This window comes from Olea europaea, unplaced genomic scaffold (assembly GCF_002742605.1).
Source record: "Olea europaea var. sylvestris unplaced genomic scaffold, O_europaea_v1 scaffold622, whole genome shotgun sequence".
In the NCBI taxonomy this organism is placed as follows: Eukaryota; Viridiplantae; Streptophyta; class Magnoliopsida; order Lamiales; family Oleaceae; genus Olea; species Olea europaea.
In genome coordinates, this window is record NW_019264576.1 from 307,260 (window position 1) to 319,709 (window position 12,450).

Here is a 12,450-nt window from a genome sequence, read left to right on the forward strand (position 1 = left end):
GAAGAATGACGTGGCGGTATTTTGAATTCAAAAAAACGCCACTTATGCTGAGGGGTCAAAATATCTCCTCCCTTGTTTTTAAAAAGAATTATTCACCCCAAACTCTCTCTCTCTCTCTCTCTCTCTCTCTCTCTCTCTCAACCCTCTATCTAGATCGTCGGCGTGAAGATCTCTTTCAAATCCAAAAGGGTGGCAGTTTTATTAACCCTTGTTAAACTGGAAAGACGTTAGCGAGACAAATTAGACCGACATATTTGCACAATTTCTTCAGAATTTGAAATCAAAGACGTCGACGACACAAGCCCTTTTTTTCACAATCTCTTGCCCACAGATTCTCGACTCAGAAGTAAGATGATTCCTGTCTCTTGAAGCAGATCCTTAAAAGCTATGGACTTGCATTGGGGAGAAAAAAATCACTAAATGAATTGGTCGAGGACAATATGCTTCATTGACTCTCATAAAGAGCAATGTAAGTTGAAAACCTTTTGTCCGATAATAAAAGGAGCATAGCGGCCAGGGATTACATGGAAAAAGAGATTTTTCGCCTCCTACAATCAACATGTGGGTTCCAGATCCTCTGTGGCCTCAATTTCATTATAAGTTGGAAATGATTATTTCGTTATAAATCATCTCAACAAGTTCCAACTCCTTGTATTATAAGTTTCATTTTCACATGAGATTGGGAATCCGTGAGCCCATATATTACTTTCCATGAAACATTTCAATTGCAATATCCTCATCTTTATTTCAGACAGTATTCTCAATTGTCATACTTTAATTTCTGGTTATAAGCTAAGAAAGGTTGAACATGATGTAATCATGCTTGTATGCACTTTTATGTTTTTAGTCTAGCTTTTCCCTTTAGTGTTTTTTTGTATTATTGACAACATTCTATTGGGATGTATATACATACAGGTGCTATTGTATTGATGCGAACCCGATCAGCAAGGTTGCAATCGAACTTACAGGATATTGAATCGGATCCCAAGAACGCCAATATGACCAAGGTTTATGGATCTGACCCCAAAATAGTGAACCAAGCAACCCAACAAGAACGTTGCTTTAAAGACCTCTTGATCACACGATTGAAGAAATCACACCCGGATTGTGGATTTGAACCAATAAAAGATGAACCAAAAAATCCAACGGTAACGTTGACGTGAAAGACCCCTTGATTACACAATTCAATTATTCAATTCGATATTTTGAACACCACAAGATTATTAGTCTCGATAAGTTCGCCCCATTCAATTTAATGAACAAGATAAATTTGAAGTAAAGCTTCGAAGAGGAAAATCTCTCATTAATTCATAATCAAACTTATTACAATGAATTATAAAACTCCTATTTATGCTAAAGAATATAAAAACCTAATTTAAAAAGGAATAAACTCCTAAAATATTGTAAAACACGAAATTAGAGTCCTTATAATATTAAAGTTACCAAAAATAAGAAATTGACTCAAACAAATCTTCTCGCGTGGAAAGGAAATTTTCTAGCCGATTTTCTGTGGTGCGCGCATGGTGGTAGTGATTGCGGCCGCATGGAAGCTTCATCAACAGCCAAAAAATTCCTTGTTTGCTCCTATGTGGCCGCAGGGGTTGGAAGTTGTGCGGCCATACAATCTTTGATTTTGGCTCCGTCTTCGGCTGCAATTGTCAAGCAAATCCCAATTGAATTAGACTTCGGCCCCTTCATCAAATTTACTCATTGACACATGAACTTCATGGTTTTAGACTCCGTTGCTCGAATACATAAGTGAACAATTTTATTAGCTACTTCAAAGTCTCGACTTGGCTCGGTTCTTGACTTCGACCTTCTCCAATCAATTAATGAATTCTTGGGAATTGATGGTGCACCCGGGATCATATCATGTATTCGTCGTGATAATAATATTGGGAGTTATTTTCAGCCTGTCGAAAGAATTAAGATTGCCAATTCATGGGAAGAAGTTGAGGAAACAGTTTGGGAGGATCTAAACGATTATGCGGTCGGCTTCTATTGACGAGTACAAATCCAACCGATGTATATGCTCAATTTCTTCAGAATCTGAAATCGAAGACATCTGGGACACAAGCCATTTTTTTTTCACAAAACAAAAATGTAAAACAAAAGAATTGTTATACAGCTATGGACTTGTCACTGGAACTAATTTATAGTCCCATAGAATTGATGTTATTCGAGAGTAAAACAAAGAAGCAAAAAGAAATAAATGAAAAAAAATGATTTCAGGAAACTTATGTTTTATTTATTCACTGCACAGCTCCTTGTATAGAGCTAAAGTTTAACAGAATGTCAAAGAAATTTGTTGATTACAAGGCATGACTATCAGCTTCCTAATATCAAAAGCATAAACAAAAAAATAGCATCAACCATCTCCCTAAAGACTTGGTCTTCAAGCACTTGTTGCATATCCAGTTTTAACCAACTCCTTAGCAATTATTCAACCTATTATTCAGTCCACATGTAGCTGTTTAAGCACTTTCCAACAAAAATGATCAAGATTTATGCAATTGCCTTTGCAAATGAATGCCAATTGGCAATACTGATTCAAGATCATTAAAATTTTGCAATTTTCTTGTACTACATCAAAGCTAAATCCATTGTCCTTGGACAAATGTGTTCGTGCCAAAGATGAAATAACTTATTGTCACTTAAGCACCAACCTCTGTGCTATCACAAGATGCACATGAATATTACCATAAACTAGCTTACAAAATGTCTACATGGTAAGGGGCACAAATCAACCACCATTACTAATTTATAATAGCATTCTCACTTTTCGGCACCAAATAACTGAGACAGCTTAACCACCATTACTAGTTAGGCGCATAAATCAACAATCATTACTAATTTAGAATAACATGGCAGTAGTCCCCTCCATAGTATGCTCTATAACCGTTTTTCTTTCTTGATCTGACTTGTCCATTTACATCATCCTTGCATAACACCATAGCATAACAACTGAGTATTCACTTTCTCCAGCACATTTGAAACAACTCAGACATAGTGCCTACAGCAAAAGAATTAGAGCCTTATTTATAAAGAAAAAAACACATTTGGTCATTGTAGGTGGAAGTGTGAACTGAAGCAAAATAAATATATATTTACTCCACAATTGCAGTAACCAATAACCATTACAGAATCAGCTGTTTCACAACGATTGCAAAACAATCACACAAACTGTTTCAAAGTGAGCTGCTTTAGAACCCAAAATCAGAAAAGAATTGGGCCTAGGAGGAAGGGACTTGCAAATCTTGACAATAATTTGTAGCCACATCAAACAAATGCAACAAGAAGAAAATATATGATAGCTCCAGAAATCTGAACTAAGAATTAAACGCCAGATTTCATTGACATATTTGTACAGTCGAAGTTTCATCATCTACAATTTATGCACGAAGAGCAAACGACCAAGAACAATAGCAGATTTCCCCAAACGTGGGTATTCAGTCGAAGTTTCATCAGCAGATTTTCCCAAACTTTAACACTTCGATGAAACAATAGCAGTTCAAGTTCTATAAAGGCAAAAATGACAGGAAATAAACAAGAAACATCTTTCAAGAAAAATAAATGTTACCAGTGCAGTCACCAGCGACGAAGTTATCTGTTTCCATTTCTTCTCCAAATCCGTAAGCCCAGTTCAAATGATGGGAGTAAGAATGTGGGGTTCATACAGTGTCGACGCCGGCGTCAATGATGCCAACGTCGTCGAATTTTTCCTTCCATTTCCACCAGGTGGTGTGTTCGAGGGAGAACGAAAATGATAGAGAAAGGTAGGGTTCACAAAATGGCTCCTTTTTTTCTTTTCTAAATTGTATACGAGATTTTTACATTTTCAAAATTGCGCCACATCATCATACTGTAACAAATTCGGTAGAGTGGACTGTACGTCTAGCATGGTCCATAACATATTGCATGTTTTGACTGACGTGTTGACCAAATTGCACTAAAAGTTGTTTGAGAATTGAGATATTAAAAGGATTTACTGAAAAAAAAGTGTAAATAAAGTGCAATTTCGGTAAACAATTCAAATATTTAAAAATTAATAAGTCAAATGCCAGTTTGCAGTACAAAGAATTGGAAAAAGTCATCTTACACGTATATATTTTCAACAATTATGCTTCTTGGATAGGCTTAATCGACAGACAAGAAACAGGGATTCAAAACATTTGACGTGGCAAGTAAAATTGGAGGGAACTTATGGCCACACGTGAGGGACGCGTGAGAGGTGAACCAAAACCTAGGGCACGAAATTAATTAAATTCCGAACCAAAACAACGCTTCCTTCTTGCAATAATTCTAGCTGCTGCATATTGCAACCGGGCAATAATTTTTGGACAGGCTTGGTGGTGCAATTTGGCGATGCGTGAGAGGTGAACCAAAACCTAGGGCACGAATTTAATTTAATTATGCACCCTTAAAACAACGCTTCCTTCTTGCAATAATTCCAGCTGCTGGCATTTTTTGGACAGGCTTCGTAGTGCAATCCAACGACAAACCCGAAGCTCAGGCTGGAGTTGTGTAAGAACTCCTCGTTCTCGAAGATTTGATGCCAACGAACTGTACGTTCATGTGGTTGTGAAGACCAAAAATCCACAATTCCAGAAAACATACCCGAAGCACATTCCTCTTTCTGTTAAAGATCCTGCCTGAGCTCCGGCATTGCAATTAAGTTTCGTCCTTTAATTTCTCCTTCTGGAGAGGTATAACAAACTGACGTGGAATAGGAAAACCATTCTACCCTGCTTTGAATGCAATATTGTGGGATAAACTTTGTTAAACATATAATAGAGAACTTGGAAAAATTGATTTTGTGTACGACATTATTGTCCAAAAATCCCTGTGTACCTAGCGAAATTTCAGAAAACCTTCAAAAATATGCTTCGACCACCGAAATTAGTTGGGTTGCTAAATATGGCTTTAAATGGATCAGACTTGGACCGCCCGTTTTTGTTCTCATTATATTTGAATACTTTGGTTTTGGGTTGGGATATCATATAATGATGATGATAAAAGAAAGAAGTAATCAGATGCTTCCTTCTTGAATTCCTAGCAGGATTGATTATTGTAGTATTAATTTGATGAATATTTATGAAATACGGCTTACAATTATACTTGCATCTAAATACACAATTGCCACTGCTATTTCACACGGTTTTCCAATACCTTTCTAAAATATTAACGCTAACTGATTTCTATGGCGCTATATTTTAATTGCAATAAAAAAATTTAATTTTTTTTTTATTATAATAGTTGTATTTCAACTAATTTTTTTTCCTTGTCAACTTTTTATTAATGAACACTTATTCTGCTTTATGATACTTTTTTTTTATTAAATATTCTATTAGTATAATTTGAGATGATGATGATAAAAGAAAGAAGTAATCAGATAGGATTCACACATGGAGACATAAATATAAATTGGCAAACTTTGATTACGATCCGGAAATATTTCTCCCATATAGTATACAGTAGGTACATATTTAAGTTAGTGAAGTTGGCACTTCATAAGACTAGGCTTCCGCTCCTGCTTTTCGTAGATATATATTAAAGTTAGTGGAGTTGCCACTTCGAAGTGTAGGCTTCAAGCTCCTGGTGTTCGTATTGAATGTCATTTGTTTTACCCATGATTCTTATTGATTGTCGTTTGTTTTCTATTGAGGATTTAAACCTAATCTACCTCGTTTATGTGACTTTTTGTTTACTTGTGTAACAACTACTATGGACGAAGTGCAGATCGACCATGATGATGTGTTGGCTGAATCCGATTATGAGAATGTTACGGTCTCCGTTAACGTTGTGGATGGTGAAAACTCGGTGGGGGATAGTGTGATTGTGCCTGAGGTAGGCATGGAGTTTAAGGAGTTAAAAGACATGTTTGTCTTCTACAAGAAATCCGCTTATGCAATTGGATTTCCAATTAAGAAAAGGAATTCGAAAAAGGGGGATGACGGAGAGTTAAGATATGTAACCTTCACATGTAGCCGTGAAGGTCAAAGAATCGGTAATAGTAGCGGTTCCTTCAAGCCCTAACCAACAATACAGATGGGTTGCAAAGGCAGGATATCTGCATCATCAGATGTTCATGGGGGTATGGAGAATTAACAAGGTCCACCTCGACCACAATCACGAAACTAGTCCATCGAAATCTAGGTTATATCGATGTAACCGAGAATTGAGTTCACACGTGAAACATAAGCTTGAAGTCAATGATTTAGCTGGAATTCCGTTGCATAAAAGTTTCAATTCTGTCGTTGTCGAAGTAGGTGGTTATGATAACTTGAGTTGTATTGAGAAAGATTGTCGAAACTATGTTGAAAAAGTTAGGCGTTTAAGACTTGGTGAAGGGGATGTCGTTGCAATACAAGCATACTTTGCAAAGATGCAAACACAGTGCTCGGGATTTTACTTTAGCATGGATTTAGCTGATGAATCCCGACTAAAAAAGTCTTCTGGGCCGATAATCGGTGCAGGCAAGCGTATAAGGAATTCGACGATGTTGTTACTTTTGATACCACGTACCTGACAAACAAGTATGACATGCCGTTCGCCCCGTTTGTTGGCGTCAATCATCATGGACAGTCAACATTACTTGGTTGTGGGTTGTTGTCGAGCGAAGATACAGATAATTTTATCTGGTTGTTCAAAATATGGCTACAATGTATGCATGGTCAAGCACCTCATGGAATAATTACCGACCAAGATCGGGCCATGCAAAATGCCATTCAAATCATTTTTCCAAACACAAGGCATAGATGGTGTCTATGGCATATTTTAAAGATGGTGCCTGAAAAATTTGGGTACCATGATGACAAGTCTTCGATATTTGGTGCTACACATGTATTAGTTTATGATTGTCAATTTGTTGAAGAATTTGAGAATGGGTGGGCTGCGATGATAGACAAGTACAACTTGGAAGATAATGAATGGTTATCTGGGTTGTATGAGAACAGAAGCCGTTGGGTTCCATGTTTTTTGAAGACCACTTTTTGGGCAGGGATGTCGACGATAGAGAGGAGCGAGAGTATGAATGCGTTCTTTGATGGTTACGTCATTCGAAGACCACGCCGAAGCAATTTGTAGAACAGTACGAAGTAGCACTGCGATGTAAGGTAGAGAAAGAGTTCCAGGCTGATTTCAAATCTTTTTCGCAAATGGTCCCATGTGCAATGCAATACGAAATGGAGCTACAATTTCAGTCAGTTTATACCATTGCAAAATTCAGGGAAGCTCAGGATGAGTTCACGGGGAAGGTTTACTGCAATGTCATATCTACTTTGGAAAGAGATACGTTGACGATGTATGAGGTGCGCGAGGATGTTATGCATGAGGGGCGACGAAGGAAAAAAACATTCTTCGTCTCATTTGAGAGAGAGAACTATGACATCGTTTGTAGTTGCCATTTGTTTGAGTTTAGGGGAATTCTTTGTCGCCATTCAATTACAGTTCTTATTCGTTGCGATGTCACATCCCTTCCGAAGAGGTACAAACTGCGGAGATGGAGAAGAGACGTTAGTGGGGCACATACCAGAGTCGCCGTAAATTATGATGGTTTGATCAGCTCTCCTAAGCAATTGAGATATGATGAACTGTGTCATGAGTTTGCAAAACTGGCTGACCTTGCTGCAGATGACGAAGGGCGGTCGCGTGTGATACTGGATTGGATAAAACTTCAGTGCAAAGATCTTTCGATGTTGAAAATGTCGCACAGTGGAAGCAATGTGATCGCACATCATACTATTCAAGTAGCCGATCAGTGTACCAACTCCCAGAACGATGCCAACGTGAAAATAAGAGATTCGAAATTGTCGCGTAGAAAGGGAGCGCCCAAAAAACTGAGGACAAAAGGTCCACTGGAGTCGAGTTCGAAGAACACAAAGGTAAATTTGATTTAATTTATTAAAAAAACACATATCCAAATATTTGATTGTAATGAATACTTTCACACTACATAAATTTACAGTCAGCATCAAGCAAAGGAAGGAGACCTATTGGACGACATACTGGTACACAAGAGAGCGCTGTCCACGTTCATGAAGCTCAAAAACAAAACTACTCAATGCAGCCTCCGCCTCCTTGCCTACAATATTCGATGCCATCAACATTTCCCGTCTCACAGTATACTTTTGTGACACCATTCTCACATTCAGGGGTATTACCGATGTCAAATTACATCGTACCATCGTCATCAAATATTATGCATAGTTCTCAAGGTAAGCTCGCACCATCAATTGGTTAAAGATAAATTCTCGATGTCATTTGAAATATGCAACTAACATCTATATTTCATTGTAGGTCAACCAATGCCATACTATCATCCATATTTATCAGACCATGGAGGCTCAGGTTTGTGTAATGAATTCTACTTATTGAAGAAATGTGATAAGATATATTTATGTTGCTTCTTTGATCAACACAATTTACTTGTTCCAGTAATATTTCAATTTCTCCTCCTTTTTGGCTGTAAGTGCATGTCTGTTCTGCTTGGTTGAAATTGCAGGCATTCTATAAAGAAGTAATGCCTGGTTTTGATGTCTTGGGGAAAAAAAATCTTTATTTCTCAAGAACGTTTCGAAATGGAGCAAAAATGAAACTTTTGGAAATGGGCAGGTAATGATGCCTTCATTATTACAACACCTTCATTTACCACAAATTGTATATCCAGTGTCAACAAAAAAAAGAAATTTCCCTGCACATGATGCCTTCATTTCCAAAAAATCATCAGATGTTTTTGTTTCTTTTTTAGCACAAGTTGGTGGCCTTTTTGTTAATTTATGCTAATTCCCAGCTTCTTTATCAGGTCTGCAGAATATATATAGCTGTTTTTGCATCATTTACTAAATATTGCTTGAGGCTTTCTTCTAATACATAGTTTGCTAATAGGTTGCTATTGTCAAAGACATAAGGGAATCAATGCTTGAAGATATTTACATGACCTGGGACTTACTACGCAGGCTACAGCTATTTATAAGACCTGGGACTTCATATTTGGCAAAAGTGTACCCCCAGATCAGTTGCTTGGGCACTCATACAATTGTTAAATGCTGTACATTATGTGGATGGATATTGAATGGTCTTTAGGAGTTCACTATTGTTGTTATGGTCTCATTAGGCATGTTGAACTAAGAAATGTAATTAAGTTCTATCATTTTTAATATGGTTGAAAGCTTATTTGATCAACCAACAAATGTATTTAAGTTCTGTCACTTTTAATATGTTATAAAGCTTATTTGTTCAATTAATGGTTTTCAGTGTACCTTACAATGTTCAATTAATTGTCTTCAACATCAATGGTATAAAGCTTATTTCAGTTTTCTTGCCCTTTTCTGTGCTGCAGCCAGGAGCAACATTTAAATGTCTAGTAGATATATAATTTAATTCATAAAGAGAACACGAATCCAAATACAGTGGTGGCAATACTTCAATTCAAAATATTACACATTCCTAATCCATCTCAGTCGGTACATAATACTTAAACAAGAGTAATTGAAATTACTACATGAAGACAATGAGAGCTAACACGCAATAGTGCTACACATACAAAAGTTATGTCAAAAGCCAAGAAGCAATTTTTTATCTAATAATCAAGTCGATCGTTTCCCTTTTGCATTCGCTTCCACACTAGAATTCGCCTTGCATATTCTCACGCTCACCGAAATATGTAGGTCTTCATCATCATTTAGGTGAACTCGAGATTCAAACATTTTGGACATTTCTTCATCATTTTCGTTCATCGCAAGGTTTACTAATGAAGAATTGTCGCTAGACGATTCACCGGGTGATTTTTCTTTGACAACCCAATCCCAAAATCCGCATTTCTCACTGCAACAGAGAAATAATCTCCCTTTATTTGCTGTCTACTTCTCCACCATGAAACACTTCTCAAATCCATTCTTGCATGCCCGACATCTGTGCTTCCTTGGGCATTCATCAAAGAAATGGCCCCTAGCTCTACAACTATGGCACATTCCTCTATTCTTTCCGCCCATTCTGCCATACAAATAAACCACGGTTAACAGAAATAAATTCACAGTCACTATAACCATTACAAAAACCACTTCAATGTTGAAGAACATTGATAATTTCATCTCAAACTTCACAGTGGTCGTGCAATAGCAGGCTGTGACTGGTGACAATTGCTGACAAGAAGTTGGAATGCAACATATAAAGTTTTCTTCATTAGTAATGTACCATGTTAGACCCCCCTTCAATTTAGCAGCACTACACTATGAACAACCATGGATGTGAACACTTGAAATAACAACAACACAAACAGCAGCTTCATAGTGACACAGGAAAATAGTGATAACGATGCATAATGACAACTGCTGACAACAAGTTGGAATGCAACATAGAGAGTTTTCTTCATCAGTAATGTACCATGTTAGGACCCCCCCCCCCCCCCCCCCGACAACGGTGAATCGGGAGCTGGTGGAAATGGATGGAAACAACAACAAACCCGTGGCTAGAAACGGTGAGGCGATGGCCAAACCCCCCGATCGAAGTGCAGTCGGAGCGCCGACTATGAGGTCGTCCGAAGTGTGGCCAGAGATGGTGAAGTTCGAGTTCTAACTTGGGAGATTTGATTTGGGAGCTTAGGGTTCATTTTGGGGGAAAATGGCTACCGGGATTGCAATCAACTCTTGCTTTGGACAGATTTTATTTTTTTTTAATTTTTTTTTAAACCAATGCCACGTCAGTCGGGAACTTAACCCTGTCAACAATCCCTGTTTGCCTAGCGGGATTGATATGTTATATTAATACGGAAGTACTAACTAGTGTTTAATATTTAAGCTCATCTGTTTGAATTGATCTTCATATAAACTTTTAATTAATAATAATTATCATTTATTATTAAAATTTGATCTTGAAATTCGCTTTGGTTAAATTGACAAAATAATGTTCTTGTTTGAGCCACATTATTTTTATAAGAATGTATTTTATGGAAAATGTGTAGTTAAAAAATAAGGAAAATTTGTGAATTTACGTGTAATATTATTCTATTAAAAAATGTGTGGTGGAGATGATGTCAAAACACTATTTAATAATGTATTTTTTTAAAAGAATGTGGATCAAATAGAGTCAATGTAAACTTTTATATATGAATTATCATTTTCGTATTTAATAATTAACACACTTGACAACTACCTCTTGGTTTTGGACACGTGGTAGTTTTTCCCACCAAAATTGATTTTTCTTGTGGCCTAATTTACATGAATAATTTCATGATCCGTTGGTCCACGATGTTTAAATTGGTTTCTATTTTTAATGGGAAAATTAGGTCAACTACCCCTAAAAATGAGAAATTTGAATAATACTTTTAAAACTAATAAAAAATTTTAACAACGTAATTAGTACGTTCAAAACCCCAAAACCCAGAGCCCCAAATCAAAACCTCAATTCTTCAAATCAAAACCTCGATTCTTCAAAACACCCAAACCGTCGGGAGCAAAGCTTCTATACTTTCTACTCCCAAACTGTTTAGACGCTTCAAATGAAACATCCGGGTGGTGATCAAGAGCAAGAGCAAGTTTATGATGCCGGTCATCGCTGCTTTGACGAGAATTACGTCCAAGAACTTGTCAAGAAAGCCTCTTAGGTTCCCATCATAACCATAGACAATTTAATGTATTTTGTAGCTGAATATTCTGACTAAATTTTGATTTTTCTATGGGCTTCTCATGGTCTAAAGTGAATTGAAGATTCGGAAATTTTCGTATCTCTATCATTACGAAATAAATATTCAAAATTTAGTATATGATTTTTATAATCCAAATATTACTTTGTAGTATGGTTAATATTTTGGAAAATACTATATACCCAATTTAGACGCCATATATGGTCAATTATTGTTGTTTCTAAACCATTTCAGAATTCAAGAAAATTTTCATTGCCCAAACCAACACATATGTTTTGGGGAAAAAAACTATCATTCTCTCTCTCTTTTTTTCCCTCCTAAGTCCATTCGGTATAAATGTTCCCTTGTGGCAGAAACACATAATTTATTGTTTTAGGACTCAATAATTTTTTCACTGCTCTATAATCTATCTAGATATGCATAATTAGCAGAAACATATGTTCATGCACCATCTATTATTATTCATAAAATTTTGGTAAGTGCCGTGTTTGATGGCACATATATAGCTCATAATTGATTATTCAATATGAGTGAGGTGATTTACATTTTTTTTTTATTTTACTATATTTTTAACAGTATATCTTGAATAAAATTAATAACAAAGTGATTTTTGAAATTATATCAATCTTAGGTAAGGAGTGTAATTTCCTCTCGACGATTTTGCTTGGGATCATTTAGAGTGTTTTTCTTAGAATAAAAAGTTTCGCAATGCAAAAGAGTACTTTTAAGGTCGATTTACGAGTTTGGGATCATGAGATTTGTTAGAATGAAGAGGGAGCGATGTTGATTACGCAGTCAAGTGAATTGGC

At 36.5% G+C, this 12,450-nt stretch overlaps 1 protein-coding gene and 1 long non-coding RNA gene across 4 annotated transcripts; one reads left to right on the forward strand and one right to left on the reverse strand.

The window, feature by feature from the left end:
* Nucleotides 1-2,588: 2,588 nt before the first annotated feature.
* Nucleotides 2,589-3,821, reverse strand: LOC111389788. Its single transcript, XR_002701796.1, has 2 exons — nucleotides 3,581-3,821; nucleotides 2,589-3,013 (listed from the first exon to the last, which is right to left on the reverse strand). It is a non-coding gene; the product is annotated as an uncharacterized LOC111389788 (long non-coding RNA).
* A 3,212-nt stretch (nucleotides 3,822-7,033) lies between these two features.
* On the forward strand, nucleotides 7,034-9,245 carry LOC111389787 (protein FAR1-RELATED SEQUENCE 2-like). Of its 3 annotated transcripts, XM_023014758.1 has the most exons (5): nucleotides 7,034-7,883; nucleotides 7,967-8,216; nucleotides 8,299-8,349; nucleotides 8,504-8,613; nucleotides 8,887-9,245. In XM_023014758.1, exons 1-4 carry the CDS (start codon nucleotides 7,158-7,160, stop codon nucleotides 8,512-8,514), a joined length of 1,038 nt encoding a protein of 345 aa, XP_022870526.1. In that variant the 5' UTR covers nucleotides 7,034-7,157; the 3' UTR covers nucleotides 8,515-8,613; nucleotides 8,887-9,245. The 3 variants fall into 3 exon arrangements, with proteins under 3 accessions (XP_022870526.1, XP_022870524.1, XP_022870525.1); XM_023014756.1 differs by lacking the exon at nucleotides 8,504-8,613 and having other exon boundaries at nucleotides 8,299-8,355; XM_023014757.1 differs by lacking the exon at nucleotides 8,504-8,613.
* The last annotated feature ends 3,205 nt before the right edge of the window (nucleotides 9,246-12,450 follow it).

What these genes read in the sequence shown, in the direction of transcription:
- LOC111389787 (XM_023014756.1), top strand. Translation starts at nt 7,158, where the DNA reads ATGGTCCCATGTGCAATGCAATACGAAATGGAGCTACAATTTCAGTCA. An exon ending in CGAGTTCGAAGAACACAAAG is followed by an intron (nt 7,884 to 7,966) that starts GTAAATTTGATT and finishes ATAAATTTACAG; the next exon opens with TCAGCATCAAGCAAAGGAAG. An exon ending in CCATGGAGGCTCAGGTTTGT is followed by an intron (nt 8,356 to 8,886) that starts GTAATGAATTCT and finishes GTTTGCTAATAG; the next exon opens with GTTGCTATTGTCAAAGACAT.